This window comes from Odontesthes bonariensis, chromosome 16 (genome assembly GCF_027942865.1).
Source record: "Odontesthes bonariensis isolate fOdoBon6 chromosome 16, fOdoBon6.hap1, whole genome shotgun sequence".
In the NCBI taxonomy this organism is placed as follows: domain Eukaryota; kingdom Metazoa; phylum Chordata; class Actinopteri; order Atheriniformes; family Atherinopsidae; genus Odontesthes; species Odontesthes bonariensis.
Window position 1 is genome coordinate 1990325 of NC_134521.1, and position 16986 is coordinate 2007310.

Here is a 16986-nt window from a genome sequence, read left to right on the forward strand (position 1 = left end):
TTAGGATAAGCCCACGCATCAGTTTCTCGCCCTTATGTGCTAGGTGTCATTGAAAGTAAGTCAGTTTGTAACTTGTCACTTCGGGTTGCATTCGCGAAAAAGCATAGACCAGCGGCTCATTACTAGACGTCAACAAGCTGCTAGCCTCAAACTAGCACAAGTATGTTACGTTACGCAATGCTACACATTGGAAAGGGGGTAGAGTTGGATATAACGTTAGGCTGTTACTAAAATGTTACAGGATAAAACTGCTAGTCTGTCCGGAATACTACTAAACTGACTGATGCAACAAACAAGGTTAAAAAAAATCCAACTGTATTTTTGCTAGTCATGTAAAATAGCGCTAGTGTGCTACCTAGCACTAACCTGGCATAGTTATTGTAAGACTGTAATGAGACACTAGGACAACCTAAACATTACACAATGCAAATGGTAGAAATTATGTGATTAGAAGACATCAAATATGGTTAACCTTACCTTTCTTGCAAAAAAGGCGCGACACAAAGTTGCTGGATCCCGGACTTATGGATGTAAATCCTTGCAGTGATTGCAGTGAAAAGTAGCCTGGAAAACCAGCGCCAACTGCTGGACGGCAAAATGTTTTGCCTGCGGTTGGGTCTGGCCTCGAACCACTTTTCATTTTGAAAATACTGCCCTGAATCTGGCAGATGGCAACTAAACCAATCACAACGCAGAGATGTGTTTTGAATCAACGCGGGCGGGGCAGAGGGTTCTGGTGCGGGGTTTTGAGGGAGTGACGACAGAGCAGTGCGACGTTGGGCAGTGGAAGCGAACATAGACAGCGAAAGCACAACAAGAAAGATGGCGGCGGCAATGGAACAGCGCTCGTTTGATTCAGCCTTGGCATCAGTTTTGGAAGAGTCCCCTCCCACCAAAGCTTTCTGTCGCACTTACTACGTCACAATCAGTTGCGCTGATTGGTCAGAGCGTTGGCCTATAGGCACAGACACGGTTTGAAAGACAACGGGTTGTGGTCATCAACAAAGTTCCGTTGTATCCATTGATTGGTGCCAGAATAAATTAGACATCCAATCCATTTAGGCTGGTTTATCAGGCTAAGTGAAAAGTGCAGCCCTGTAGCAGTCAGGTAATGGTGCACAGCCAATGGGATTTTTACGTGCGCAGCTTTTTGATTTAGTGTTGACTTACACGTCTTATGTTTCATGAACTGTAACGGTAGGCTATGTGCTTATTTAGTCATTTTAATACAGAATTAACTTTGATGAAATTATAATCAGACATCCCCCCCCCCCCCCCAAAAAAAAAAAAAAAACTCATCGGATCTGCACGATTCACACAAGTCCCCCAGACAGCCGTAAAAAAGGCGGCATCCGCCAAAAGGCGCGCCGTTTGCATCCCTGCATTTAGATCCCCAACGTGTTGAAAACCTGACAAAATACCGGCTGTTTACAACTTTTTTGCCACGAATTCGGCGCTACTAAAGCTAGCAAGATTTTGAGCTAACGCACTTCCGGTTATTTTCACAAAATAAAATACCCGTTGCCTTTTATCATAGGGAAAGCCATTACCATACAATTGGTGCTTTTGTTTTGAAAACAGGAAGTGAACCTACCCTCGTTGTAGCTAGCTTGAAACTGCCGTTTTGACAGGAAATGACGATCGGCGACGTCACGTTACGTTGCATCTTGGGTAGTTTGAGTATGAGTAGTAAACTCATGATGCATACCCAACATTTAGGAGAATCTAGTATGCATCCGGGAACTTAAAAAAAGTTAAAGTTAGTATGAGTAGTAGGAGAAGTATGTGGTTTCGAACACAACCAAGGTCTTACCAGTTCAGTTGATTGAATGAAACAAGTCAGCTGTGCTACTGCAGTGTTGGAACAGAAACCTGCAGCAGCACCCGCCCTTTCACACATATATATATATATATATATGTATATATATACACACATATGTTCACCCTGATCAGCCGTAGCATCATGACCTCATGTGAGTGTAGAAGTTCATTCAAAGGTTTGACTAAACCTGCTTTTCTTTAACATTTTCAGTCTGAAACACTTTGCTCAGTGAATATTGACACAGTTGATGTGTTGCTGTTCACCTCATTTTAAAGGGACAGTTCGCCTCTTTTGACATGAAGCTGTATGGCATCCCATATCAGCAACATCATTTATGAACATTGACTTCTAGACCGAGCACTCCCCTGCTTCCGAGCAGCAAACACCGTAACAGGCGCGGCTGAGCGTCTCCTGATGCACGAAACCTTCGAACAGAAACAGGGCGGAGCTTCTTCTTTTCATTTAAAATTAGATCTCAGCTTCAAAAAACCTTTATTAACACAAAGCTGCAACACAAATGTTTACAGAGACTTTTATTCATGTGACTGAACATGATTAAATAAATACACCAAGATTCAGTCTGAATCACACCTTAGTTTAAATAATGATGCTCATCATGACCCAGATGATAGTTGGTGGATTTGTGGAAGCTGCTTTGAGAATAAAGTGGAACATATCCATCTTTATCTTTATATACCCTATATAAAGGGTATATATTTATAGGGTACATATTTATATATGTACCCTATAAATATTTATGGAGTACATATATAAATATATTTATGGGGTAAAACATAATCGGAGTGACTTAGTGACTGGATTCAGAAGAAGCTGATTAGTGGATTCAGAGCTAAAAGGCTCATTTCACAGTGATCTGATTAAACTGCAGAAATCTGAGACTGATGACGCCGACAGACGAAACGCGGCGGTGCGTCTTCATCCGCAGTGAGACGTGACAGTTTTGCGGTAAAAACGGCGGCCTATGAGCCGGACCTCCTGTTGTTCACACCTGCTCCCACCGGGTGGCGCTCACCAGCCGGTAGTTGAGCCGGCGGTAGTTTTGGGGGTGAACCCGGCGCTGTCGCCACACCTCCTCGTACAGGCTGCGAATGACCGGAGGCAGCGGCGGGAACCCGGCGGAGCGCGCCAGCGCCCGGCAGTACTCCCACTGGTCCTGGTCCATCTTCAGCAGGTGGCGCCGCTGGACGCCCCGATCCAGTTTCTCCTGCAGCTCGCGCCGGACTTCGTCCTCCATCTGCGCCCGAGTCGGCAACGCGACGGACCCGTCCAACACTGCCAGAGCGAACTGGACCTGCGGAGGACAGAACAGACTGTGACGAGCTTTACGAGGGTCTACAACCACTGGCAAAAAATGATGGAATCACCGGCCTCGGAGGATGTTCATTCAGTCGTTTCATTTAGTAGAAAGAAAGCAGATCACAGACACGACACAAAACTAAAGTATTTGTTTATTTATTTCAAGCCAGAATTTAAAAAAGTCATTTCAAACGGAAACTTTCTGGCTTTAAAGCGGCACTATGCAACTTTTTCATGGTCATAAAATTGCTTGGCAATCATCAGATTGCTTGGCTGACCCGTTCTGATGAAAACGGTGACATTTCCATCTCCATCTGGTGGCCCTAGCCCGAAACAGCGCTTGCAACTTTGCCTGTGGCGCCGCGTGCTTTGTTTACCTCTGGAAGTCTCGCGACACACGAGAGCCGAGAACTACTGCTTCACGGCAGGTCTAAAGGGCTCTGAGCCGAGCCAGGGAGCCTGATAAGACACACCTCTCTCCATTAGCTGTCGACGGCTAAATTGAATGTGGTTAGCTTCTAGAGTAGTAATATATATTATGGCTAGACTGTCACCTTATTTTCCACGGAGCTCCCCCTACAGCTTTGGGGTGTGTATTGCATGGTAAACAAACCCCGTATTACTGAAAGTTGCATAGTGCCGCTTTAAAGGCGGGGTAGGGGATCTTTTTCTGGAACATTTTTTTACATATTGCTTGAAATACTCTTCACACCCTCATTGCAACCAATTAATTAAAAGTTTTGACACAAATATGAAAAGTTTGAGTGGCCTCTAGAACGTACAATCTAGGAAAAACAGAATCCAATCATACTGAACGGACCGTTAACAATGATTGGATTCTGATGCGTCTATCAAACTGCAATCTGCTCCCCCTCCCCCTCCTCCCCCCCCTGTGCGCGTACCCTGCTCCGTGAACGAATTACGCGTCCAGAAGCTTGGCAGGAAGCTAAACTAGAGCCAGCTTGGCTAGCACCTAGCATTATTAAACGTATAGTTAGCATAAACTAAATACTAAATACGGCAACGATCGATTTAAACATTATGGCAGAAAAGGTGCCAACAACGGGCCGAAAACATGCTCGTGAACAAGCATTGCGCGTTCATGTACTCTAGAGGCGTGGCTTCGGGGGGAAAGTGAAGAAAAGGGTTGGGACTTTTGACCTGTGTATTTTCAAAATGCAGCTTCGCTGGACTCAAAATCCAGGATCTCCTACCCTACCTTTAAAGGGACGGTTCGGAGTAGATTCAAACTGAGGTCATTTGAACCGTGACATCCAGCCAAGTAGCCCACCCGCAGTTTTTTCGATATTGGCTGAACATCAGCTGAGTTACTGAGTTATCCCGAATAGCTTCGTACAAGCGCTAACGGACCCTGGCAGTATCTCCAAAATTACCACACTAAAATCACATGCCATGGCACCAAACTTCTACAGTAGTACAAATATGGTCTGTACTCACCAAACGATGCATTTGGAAGTTTGTACATAGTCCAGGAGTTTATTATTATCAACACAAGCCTGATAGCTTTTCTGCTGCTAAAGCTGCGTCGACGTCACTTCCTTGATCTGGGAGCTTCAAAGTAAGATGAGGGTTGATCTACTACTGTAGACAACAAAGTATATGCTATATTCTACATGTTTTTTTATGAATTTTTATGTTGTAGAGTTGTGAATTTATTTTATCAATGGAGAAAATGAGGAGCCTAAAGTACTAAAAATAGAAAAATTAATTTACCAATAAAATAAAGACACAATAAATGTAATATATAAATAGTAATAATAATAATAATAATAGAATTTATAAAACTAGTAGAAGGCGAGGGTGTGTAGATGTGTTTTTAGCTGCTTTTCTAATCTGTTGACTGGCGAATATTCACTGGTAGAGAGTTCCAGATTTTTGGTGCATAAAAACAGAAAGGAGCTTCACTCGTCTTTTTATATTTCATCCAAGGAACATTTAATAAAGTAGCACCCGGTGATCTTAGAGCTAATCTATTCAGAGATTTAAAAACCAATAAGAGAATCTTACAATCTATTCTTAAAGCCAGAGAGTTGCCATTTGAAACAACTTTAGTTTTGTGTCATGTCTGTGATCTGTTTTTTTTCCTACTAAATGAAACAACTGAATGAACATCCTCCGAGGCCGGTGATTCCATCATTTTTGCCAGTGGTTGTAGTTCTCCTCGCCCCGCTCACACTCACCTGGCAGTCGAAGTTGGGGAAGGGGCAGATGATCTTACAGATGCCAATGAAGAAGAGCGAGGGGAAGGCGGGGGGGAACAGGAAGCGGTACAGAGGGGACACCACGTGGTCCTGGATGTCCAAACCCAGCTCTGCCGCGCCCAGGAAGGGGTACCTGAAGTTGTAGCCGGTGCAGAACATCAGGACGTCGGCCTGGCACACCGAGCCGTCCTAAACCATCAAAGTTTAACAAAGTTAAACGATGTTTGTTAACGAACATAATTTCTGCATCTCAGAAATGGCTTTTTTTTAAAATCCATTTTCATATCAAACCATTTCTTCTTTATTTCGGTGGCATTACGAATTACAGGTGACACAGAATTAACAACATTCGTAATAACTTCCCATTTCTTGGCTTCAGCAGGTCCCGTAATTACACTGCTGACTGCTAAAAAAGATTTTCCTTTCTGGATCTCTGAAAGCAGAACGTCAGTCTCAGAGCCCCTAAAGTTTTTTTTGCACCTTGATGCCATTCTCATGACTCAACACTCAACACTCTCTGGCACAGGAGAGAGGACGCACAGCCTTATAACTCACCTGGAAGCGAACGCTGCCGTCGTCCTCGACCGCCACCAGTGAGCTGGACTGCTGGATCCCAGGAGGAAGAGGAAACGTGAAGCGAGGGTAGCCGTGACTCAGAGTCACCTGCAGGGAGGACGGCAGAGTCAGAGCCTGTCTGGTAACAAACACCATACACTCATCTGTCTGGTGTTTATTACGACTTATTACCTGAGCGCCAGCTTTGGCCAGTTCTATGGAGATGTCCAGTCCTGAAGCTTTGGCTCCCAGAACCACCACAGACCGCCCTGAGAAGGGTTCTGCGTACCTGTACGAGTGGCTGTGGAGCACCTGTCCTGCAAACAGAGGGTTCGGGTTCAGAGACGAGTCCAGAAATGCACCGTGAAACAGTGTACGTGGGGTAGAACTGATAAAAACAGCAGGGCTGATGTTCTGTTCTGCTGACGTTGGACCGGACCTCTGACACTGCTGACCATCCCACTGTGGGCTTCTTCTCTTTCCTACGGTGTCCCACAGGGTTCAGTTCTGGGGCCTTTACCGTTCTTGTTATATCTGCTCCCTCTTTAAGGACATATCCTCCCACTATGCAGATGACACTCAGCTGTATATTTCTCAGCTGCTCAGACTCTGTTAAAAGTTGGATGTCTGACAGCTTTCTCCACCTTAATGCAGAGGAAACAGAGTCTGAGCCCCACAGATCTGTGTCTCAGCTCATGGAGACTCTGGGTCCTCCTGCTTCTTCTGATGAATCTTCTATCAGGAACCTTTGGGTTAACTTTCCTCTCAGCTTTCACTTTGGATGCTCGTGTCAAATCTCTGCTTCTCTTGTTTTTATCTCTTCAGAAATATTTTACAGTTCAGTCCCATCGTGTCCCGCTCTGAGCTGGAAACTGTTCTTCCTGCATTTACTCAATAGCTCTGGATTATTGGGATTCTTTGTGAAACTCTGAACGTCTGTAGGTTGTTCAGAACGCTTCTGCGAGGCTTCTAGCTAAGTCCTCTGATTTTCCTTTTGGTTAACCTTTTGATGTTCTGAAGCACTCTGAGTCTGATTTGATGTTCTCAGTTTCTTTATCAAACTTTTCAAACTAAACCTCCGGTCTGAGTGCGATGATGAAAAGTCACGTGGAGTTAAAGAGCAGCCATCTTTCCCCGTTTACAGAGTGAACCGACCTACCTCTGAAGTTCTCCATCCCTGGGATTTGAGGGATGTGAGGGTCAGAGTAGTGCCTGAAAAACACAAAAAGTCAAACTGTCAGGTCGTCTGCAAACATTCATTTGGTGCGTTTGGCGCCCTCAAGTGGTAACAGGAGGCGTCACGTTCAGGTGAAACTGAATTTCCGCGCATCACAGCTTCTGAAGGCAGAAAGCCTGCTGTCAGTAGGGGTGGGCGAAAAAAAACGATTAAAGGAGAAGTTTACTATTTAAGACCTTGAGTCCCAGTTCCAGCTTGTTTATCAAGAATAAGAAATGAGGAGACCATTTTCACAACAATAGCTCATTTCTATCCATTTTGGCTGTTTTCGCTGGTCCATCCTGCTGCTACAGACAGGGTTCCATTGGGCACTCTGTTCAATGTCCTTAAAACAATACTAATGTTAATTTTAAAGAAAAGGTCAACTCACCGGGTGGTTCGTGGTATTAAAAAAACAAATGTCGGCGCATTTTATGGTTTTCCATCCGTGTACTATGCTGTTCAGGAACTATCAAGCAATTATCAAGAATCGTAATACAATCGAATCGTGACCAAAGCATATCGTCGCACCCCTAGCTGTCCGACTTTCAGTTCAGCACCTTAATGCACCATTGACCAGATGATGATGTCACAGTGGCCCTGGAATGTCTCCATGAACTGTGGCGTCTCACCCCGAGCACACGAACACCGAGTCAAACGCCTCCGTTTTCTGACAACCGGACGAATCCGAAGAGGTCACTTCCCACGTCGTCTTCTCCTCCCCGCCGTCTGTTGTCATGCCAACGGGCTTCACGGTTTCCACCACGACGCCGAACTGACCAACGAGGAATCGAAGAGGAGACGCTGTGAGTATTTCAGCCGAGAGTAAACATTCGTTTCAGCGACAGGAGGACAACTCACCCGGATGTGGGGCCGGATGTTGTGGCTCCGGCAGAACTTCTCCAGGTACCTCTGGACCTCCTGATGGGGCAGGAAGCTGCTCAGCTCGGGGTCAAAGGGGAAGTCAGGGAACATCATCACTTCTTTGGGCAGGTTGGTCCTGGAGGGAAAAGAAGGTCAGCCGTAGGTCAGTTTAAATGAGAGAATCAGACGGTGGACAAGAAGTCGTCTGATTCGCTGTTTGATGGTCGGAACGAAGAAAACTGACACCAAGAAATAAGAAAAAACATCCACAAAGACACGTAAAAGCAGCTGCAAAAACAAAGAAGAGATTCAAAGTTAAAAGAAGAGGACAAAGTCCCAAACAAGAAAGGATAAAACAGGGTTTTTATTTAAAAAAATAGATGATATAGAAAACCACCATATAGAGATAGAGAAGAATGCAAGACTAAAAAGCGGGAGGAAAACAAGTAGTTAAGGAGAAAAAGTGACCAAAGACACACAACCCAACCAGAAGAGTGACCAAACGGTCACCTGAGGACAGGTAAACCCACCTGAGGACAGGTAAACCCACCTGAGGGACAGGTAAACCCACCTGAGGACAGGTAAACCCACCTGAGGGACAGGTAAACCCACCTGAGGGACAGGTAAACCCACCTGAGGACAGGTAAACCCACCTGAGTGACAGGCAAACCCACCTGAGGGACAGGTAAACCCACCTGAGGGACAGATAAACCCACCTGAGGACAGGTAAACCCACCGGAGGGACAGGTAAGCCCACCTGAGGACAGGTAAACCCACCTGAGTGACAGGTAAGCCCACCTGAGGACAGGTAAACCCACCTGAGGACAGGTAAACCCACCTGAGGGACAGGTAAACCCACCTGAGGGACAGGTAAACCCACCTGAGGACAGGTAAACCCACCTGAGGGACAGGTAAGCCTACCTGAGGTCAGGTAAACCCACCTGAGTGACAGATAAACCCACCTGAGGGACAGGTAAGCCCACCTGAGGACAGGTAAACCCACCTGAGGGACAGATAAACCCACCTGAGGGACAGATAAACCCACCTGAGGACAGATAAGCCCACCGGAGGGACAGGTAAACCCACCTGAGGGACAGGTAAGCCCACCTGAGGACAGGTAAACCCACCTGAGGACAGGTAAACCCACCTGAGGGACAGATAAACCCACCTGAGGGACAGATAAACCCACCTGAGGGACAGGTAAACCCACCTGAGTGACAGATAAACCCACCTGAGGGACAGATAAACCCACCTGAGGGACAGATAAACCCACCTGAGGTCTCTGTACATGCTGCTGTGGACCGGCTGCCCGTTGGCGTGCGTCCCCACGCGCTCGTCGTAACACCAGGTGCCGCCGACGTTGTCCGTGAGCTCGAACACCACCGGAGGAGCGAAGCTGCCGGGACGGGAGAGGACGTGTCGGGCCGCACAGAGCCCGGCGGCGCCAGCGCCGACCACCGCCACGCGCTGCAGCATCCTCCTGCCGGGTGAGAGGAGGCGGCGTTCAGCGTCTGATGCTGCAGGAAGTTTACCAGCTGTTAGATAAAGCCAGCAGAGCTCTTAGATCCAAGGACTCAGGTCAGCTGGTCCAGTCCAGAGTCCAGACTAAACATGGAGAAGCAGCATTTAGCTGTTATGCTGCTAACAAGTGGAACAAACTGCCAGTGGAGATTAAACTTTCACCAAATGGAGACATTTTTAAATCCAGGTTAAAAACATTTCTGTTCTCATGTGTCTATGCATGAAATCTGCACGATATCTTTGAACTTATCTGGACTGTTGCTTGTTTTTAAATTCATTTGAATTATTTTATTAGTTTCTCTTTATATTATTTTATGTATTTTTAATAAGGCTGGGCGAGTTAACTCGTTAATTATTTAACTCCGATAAATATTTTATCGCACATTAAGGCAGGTTTTATTATTTATTTTATTTTGTAAAAGTCTGTTGCTGTCTATGAGGACACATGAACACATACACTATCGTCCATCTGCTTATTTTCTGAACCCGCTTCATCCAATTCAGGGTCACGGGGGGGCGCTGTTGGCTGTTATTGGGTGAGAGGCGGGGTCCAACCTGGACAGGTCAGCTGCTATCGCAAACAACAATGCTATCAAGTAATCAAGGAATATAACTAGGGCTGGGCAAGTTAACTCGTTATTACAGCGTTAACTTGTTAATTATTTAAATATTTTATCACGCATTAACACAGGTTTTATTATTCTAAAAGTCTGTTGCTCACAGGCTTTTATTTTGTAAAAGTCTGTTGCTCACAGGCTTTTATTTTGTAAAAGTCTGCTGCTGTCTGCTGTGGAACAGGAAAAGAAAGTAATCGGCGGATCCACCAAACATGGAGAAGGGTACGGAACTTTTACTCGGCCATTTTCATTTTAAAGTTCTTCCAGACGGCGGAGTCGACAGAACCAAAGTCATCTGTAAACACTGCCAAGTTGAATTGTCTTCTCAGCGTAGTAGTTCCAGTCTAAAATATCACTTAAAGGCAAAACACACAACTGATAGCTGCAAGTCATTCAAGGAAACAGACAGTGGAGCGAGGCTTCTACATAAAAACTACAGAAAGATGCTGATGTTAAAAGTGTGTTTGCACAACAAATGTTATGGCACTTTCATTCATATGGCAGCACATTTAAAATAAAGCTAAATGCTACAGGCTATAAACCCCACTGAGTGTGATCACACCTGTTTCAGAGCTGATTGGATCCCCCAGGACAGATGTCAGAACCAGAGCTGAACATCTTCTTTGTTACGGAGTAACAAGTTATTCAGACATGTTCAGGCGTGAGAAAGACTTTAATGTGAACACCTTCAGTTTGTTATCTCAGAAAACTTCAGAACAGCGACACCTGGACCCATGGGCGTCGCACCCGTGGGGGACTTTTACCAGTGGTGCTGGAGCCCCAGTTGATGATTTCACCTGTTTGAATTTTCAATGACCAAATAAAGTTTTAACAAATCATAAAATGGGTTTTAAAGTCTCTTTACCCTCTTTAGAATAATTCCATTAAGGTTTGAGCAGTATAACAATTGTAGTTTCCATACAGGACCTAGTTTAGGGCGATCAAAATGCAAAAAATGCAGTGAAATGGCCCTGTTCTGCATTTTTACAAATCAGAGAAAGGTTTCAAAAATCCCAAACAAGGTTTTAATGAATCTATAGCCTTTTTAGAATAATTCCATCCAGATTTGAGCAGTGTAACAATTGTAGTTTCCATACAGGACCTAGTTTGGGGCTAATGACCAGAACCAGTGAACTGTGTCGTGTTTTTACGTCACATTACCCGAGTTTTAACGAGTCCGGAGCTGATAAACGTTATTTTAATGGACTTTGACACCGAGAACACAGACACGTCCATTTAAATGTTGTCTAAACCTGAGCTGAACCTTTCCGCATTGTTCACAAGGAACCAAACTGAGCTCAAGTGGAGCAAAGTGAGAGAAAACCCACCATTTTTTTTACTATAAAACCGGCTAACAAGCTAACAAGCTACAGTTTAAAAAACTTCGTCAAAAGAGCTCACGACTGCGCATGCCCACAGCAAAAGATACAAACTTTTGAGACCACCCATTTCGTGACGTAAAACATATTAAACAGACAATTAAACCAAACGTCACTAATACGTAATGTAATAATAATAACAGCAGTCATGAATAAAAGCCGTTACCGTGTTTCTCAGACAGCCGTTAACGGTCCCGCTGCCTCAACCGTTCAGCTGCGGGAATCATATGAACGTCGCTGCGGGAGAACGTTCCTTACGGGTGACTTTTCACGTCACAACACCGCTACGTTCCAACAGAACTTCAGAGGTGTTGTGAAGAGAACAGTTCAGGGTTGTTCCCTAAGAGACAGAAACTGCTTCCGAGCCGGACCCTTCAGAATAAAAGCAGAATCCTGTAATAAATTGAGCTTCATCTGATCAAATATTTGGTTTGAAGTTATTTAACAAAACAGGTAGATTATCAACGTTACTATTAGACAACTTTTTTTATTATTCAAAATAAAGAAATTAAAGAAAGAAACCCCCCCCCCCCCCCATAAATAATTGTTGTATTCTAACTGATAAAAAGACTAAATGTACAAATAATAAAACTGCTGGTATAAATGTGATTTTTAGGGTTTATATTTGTGTAATACTAAAAAAAAAAAAAAAAAAAAATATGTTAAAGCTAGTTGAACGACTGCATTTAACTTGTTAGAAATGTTAACATTAAATTAAATCAACAGAAATAACATGAAACAAAATCCTTTAGAATATTTTATTACCATGAAAGGAGAAAAAGCAGAAGAAAGTGATGAAAAAATGTAAATAAAAACTGCTTCTCTAAGTCTTTCTTCAGAGTCAATGAGTCGTTATTCCTGAATCTAATTTCAGAGCAGATTTGAGACGTTCCACGAAACGGCTGCAGGGTTTCCTGCTGTTTCAGGTCGACACGAGAAGACAGTTTAAGTTGAAATGCTTCACAGGAAGTTCGCGGGTGCTGCCTCTTTAGGCCGATCAGAGACAACTCTTTAAGGGAGTTTACGTCCAAAGAAGAAGATGAAGAAGAAGAAGAAAAGGGCCCAATCAGCTTTAATCCCGTCCTCCCAGGCCCGCGGCGTGGTCACTTGGCGGCGGCGTTCCCGTGCGGCGGCGGCTGCTGCTGCTGAGGCAGCTGCTGCTCGGCCAGCGCCTGCTGCAGACGCGTGCGTTTGCGGGAGTAATGCTGCCAGTGCAGCAGCTGCTGCTCGTCGATGAACTTGGCGCACTGAGCGTTGACCAGCTCCTTCCGGAAGTGTTCGTACTGCAGCAGCTCCAGCATGTGCAGGCAGTGAGGATACCTGGGGGGGGGGGGGCGGAGTCAGAAGGGGCGGAGTCAGACTGTGACACGCTGCAGACCCACAGACAGCAGGGAGAGTCGTCAAAATGTCAGAAACTAAACATCCACAGGAAGTTATTCTGATACGAGAGCCTGAAAAATCCCTGAGTCATTATTTATGGAAGCGAAACAGAGAAAAGTGGACCTAAGTGGAACTAAGTGAACCTTCCCTGCTTCCACAGGAACTCAGAGGGTCAGCAGCAGCCAGGAGCTGCTGATCAATGCTCTGATTAACTGATCAATGCTCTGATTAACTGATCAATGCTCTGATTAACTGATCAATGCTCTGATTAACTGATCAATGCTCTGACTAACTGATCAATGCTCTGATTCACTGATCAATGCTCTGACTAACTGATCAATGCTCTGATTCACTGATCAATGCTCTGATTAACTGATCAATGCTCTGATTAACTGATCAATGCTCTGACTCACTGATCAATGCTCTGACTAACTGATCAATGCTCTGATTCACTGATCAATGCTCTGATTCACTGATCAATGCTCTGATTAACTGATCAATGCTCTGATTCACTGATCATCAGTCAGTGTGAGCAGCTCTATGAAAGCAGAAGTTCTGCAGCATTCAGGTGTGTGTTAGCACGATGCCAAGGAGGAAAGACATCAGCAACGATCTCAGAGAAGCAGCTGCTGCCCATCAACCTGGGAAGGGTTAAAGGGCCGCTTCCAAACTATCTGGAGTCCATCGTTCTACAGAGAGAAAGATTATTCACAAGTGGAAAACATTCAGGACAGCTGCTGCTGGATCAGGGGTTCACTTAGTTTCTCACTCACTGCTGCTGCCAGCTGCTGGATCAGGGGTTCACTTAGTTTCTCACTTACTGCTGCTATCGGCTGCTGGATCAGGGGTTCACTTAGTTTCTCTCTCACTGCTGCTACCAGCTGCTGGATCAGGGGTTCACTTAGTTTCTCACTCACTGCTGCTACCAGCTGCTGGATCAGGGGTTCACTTAGTTTCTCACTCACTGCTGCTACCAGCTGCTGGATCAGGGGTTCACTTAGTTTCTCACTCACTGCTGCTACCAGCTGCTGGATCAGGGGTTCACTTAGTTTCTCACTCACTGCTGCTACCAGCTGCTGGATCAGGGGTTCACTTAGTTTCTCACTCACTGCTGCTTCCAGATGCTGGATCAGGGGTTCACTTAGTTTCTCACTCACTGCTGCTACCAGCTGCTGGATCAGGGGTTCACTTAGTTTCTCACTCACTGCTGCTACCAGCTGCTGGATCAGGGGTTCACTTAGTTTCTCACTCACTGCTGCTACCAGCTGCTGGATCAGGGGTTCACTTAGTTTCTCACTCACTGCTGCTACCAGCTGCTGGATCAGGGGTTCACTTAGTTTCTCACTCACTGCTGCTACCAGCTGCTGGATCAGGGGTTCACTTAGTTTCTCACTCACTGCTGCTACCAGCTGCTGGATCAGGGGTTCACTTAGTTTCTCACTCACTGCTGCTACCAGCTGCTGGATCAGGGGTTCACTTAGTTTCTCCCTCACTGCTGCTACCAGCTGCTGGATCAGGGGTTCACTTAGTTTCTCACTCACTGCTGCTACCAGCTGCTGGATCAGGGGTTCACTTAGTTTCTCACTCACTGCTGCTGCCAGCTGCTGGATCAGGGGTTCACTTAGTTTATCACTCACTGCTGCTACCAGCTGCTGGATCAGGGGTTCACTTAGTTTCTCACTGCTGCTACCAGATGCTGGATCAGGGGTTCACTTAGTTTCTCACTCACTGCTGCTGCCAGCTGCTGGATCAGGGGTTCACTTAGTTTCTCACTCACTGCTGCTGCCAGCTGCTGGATCAGGGGTTCACTTAGTTTCTCACTCACTGCTGCTACCAGCTGCTGGATCAGGGGTTCACTTAGTTTCTCACTCACTGCTGCTACCAGCTGCTGGATCAGGGGTTCACTTAGTTTCTCCCTCACTGCTGCTGCCAGCTGCTGGATCAGGGGTTCACTTACTTCAGGAACTTGGCGAACTCCGGCTCCTTCCAGTACAGCAGGTACTTCAGGTAGTTGATGAAGGGTTTCTCTCTCAGGAAGCCTCTCTGAGCCAAAACTGCACAGAAACACACCACAGCGTCACCGGCCGGGTCAAAGTTAAGGTTAAAAAGTGGATCCAATTAGGCCGAATTACTCGGGTCACTTACAGTTCAAGTAGTACGGGTTCGCCAAACACTGGACGAACTCTAATTCGGACTGGAAACGGTTCCTGGCCTGCTCCTCTGGACACAGCAGCGTAAACACAAAGCTCCATAAACTGCTTTACTCATTTAAAAAGCATTTTTACTAATTCGAAAGGCATTTTCACTCATTTAAAAGGCATCTACACTGACTGTATAACCCCAAATGTTTCCAATCTGGAGAAATATGACACGCCTCGGCTTCCATGAGAAAATACAGCACCATACCAGTGTTACCAGATTGGGCGGGTGGCCGCCCCATTGGGCGTCTTTTGACTGCCTCCGGCGGGCGAAAACAATTTGGGCTGCTTTCAACACGTTTGGGCGGGGATTTTTGTTCTCACAACAGTTATGCATTTTATTCAGTGAATTAAAAGGTTAATGTTAAAAGTGAATAAACTAATCAAATTTGTGTTCCTGTCAATCCATACAGTGTAGGCCTACGTACACAGCCGGCGGCAGATATGCCGTAGCTGGTTGAACAGAGCCATATAGTGGTTGAGTACAGGTGTCAATAGGTTCAAAAGTTAGACGTTTATCACGTAAAGACAATTACCTGATAAACATGTATCTCTGCTCGGTATATCTGATGACTTTGTAGAGCCCTGTCTTTGGAAATTAGACTGTAATGAATATGATTTAGGCTATTGGTGGATTTTCAATAAAGATATGATAACTTTTGCTTCCCATGTTTGGATGCGTTTTGCAGTTATCAATCAGTTTTCACCTGCCAAAAACTGATTGAAGGCCAAATACAGTCCGGATCTCGCTTTTGCAATATTTGCACCGTGCCTTGGACGGATCTTGCGGGACAGGTGTAATCCATACTTTTAGGACGTCCTCCTGCATTATACTGATATGGAAAAAAAACGAAAAAAAAAAGATAAAATAAAAGATACTTGTCATGTGGTTAATGAGTAATATGTTTCAGAATTGAAGTGTTACTCAAATATTAAATGTTTTCATGTGAAAAACGTTGTTGGGCGGGTTTTGGAACGTGATTGGGCGGAAATCACTCAACCTAATCTGGCAACACTGCACCAGACTCCATTAGAAAATGTGCGAATTTAAAGCTGCATTGTTTATTCTTTCCTTGAAATTCACGACTCAAGTGTTAAACAGTTAACTTTCAAAAGGACACAGAGTTAGCTGCCTGGCAGCTGGGGAATGTATCTTTTCTACAAATAATCAACGGAAATGTTGAACCAATAAGTTACGGACGAGTTTATTCAGCTTCATCCAGAAGCTAAGCTAACAAGCTAACATTAGCACAACATCGGCTCACAAACCTGTTTCCATGGCTACAGAAAGAAGCGGGACCCCACAGGAAGAAGTCAGTCACTCGACTGGATCACAGTCTGAACACAAAACGTTGAGTGTGGACACAAATCCTCAGAAAGCCGCAGTTTCTTCCGATTTAACCACCGCCATCAAACGGACGCGGACATATTTACCGGAAAACAACGTCTTTGCGACACATTGCCTTTAGTTTACGGCTTTGTGCTGTTCTCTGTCTGACCACCAGATGGAGACAATGTGATAACTTTTCTTTTGGGTAACACAAATCCAGCTGAGACGGTGTTCAGTGCAGGAGACACAAGTTTAACAACGTATTACATCAGGTGTTTTATGGAAATGTTCTTTTATTATTGTTCGTACACCATTAAGGACAGTTTCTCTTTTAACCCTTTGTGCTGTCTTAAAGTGATACTCCGGAGTAGATTCAACCTGGGGTCATTTGAACCGTGACATCCAGCCAAGTAGCCCACCGCAGTTTTTTCGATATTGGCTGAACATCAGCTGAGTTACTGAGTTATCCCGAATAGCTTCGTACAAGCGCTAACGGACCCTGGCAGTATCTCCAAAATGACCACACTAAAATCACATGCCATGACACCAAACTTCTACAGTAGTA

General features: G+C 45.1%; 2 protein-coding genes across 5 annotated transcripts; both read right to left on the reverse strand.

Annotated features, from left to right (window-relative positions):
- Positions 1–2538: 2538 nt before the first annotated feature.
- Positions 2539–11839, reverse strand: LOC142401615 (uncharacterized). 4 transcript variants are annotated; one of them, XM_075487082.1, is made up of 9 exons: positions 11680–11839; positions 9270–9476; positions 7994–8132; positions 7765–7907; positions 7076–7128; positions 6109–6233; positions 5917–6024; positions 5341–5550; positions 2539–3134 (listed from the first exon to the last, which is right to left on the reverse strand). In XM_075487082.1, the coding sequence occupies exons 2-9, from the start codon at positions 9470–9472 to the stop codon at positions 2826–2828; spliced, it is 1290 nt and encodes a 429-aa protein (XP_075343197.1). In that variant the 5' UTR covers positions 9473–9476; positions 11680–11839; the 3' UTR covers positions 2539–2825. The 4 variants fall into 4 exon arrangements, with proteins under 4 accessions (XP_075343197.1, XP_075343198.1, XP_075343199.1 ...); XM_075487083.1 differs by having other exon boundaries at positions 9270–9513; XM_075487084.1 differs by having other exon boundaries at positions 9270–9531.
- A 418-nt stretch (positions 11840–12257) lies between these two features.
- On the reverse strand, positions 12258–16538 carry med31 (mediator complex subunit 31). The gene is made up of 4 exons (XM_075487085.1): positions 16361–16538; positions 15039–15113; positions 14851–14947; positions 12258–12833 (listed from the first exon to the last, which is right to left on the reverse strand). The coding sequence occupies exons 1-4, from the start codon at positions 16368–16370 to the stop codon at positions 12617–12619; spliced, it is 399 nt and encodes a 132-aa protein (XP_075343200.1). The 5' UTR covers positions 16371–16538; the 3' UTR covers positions 12258–12616.
- Between the last annotated feature and the right edge of the window lie 448 nt (positions 16539–16986).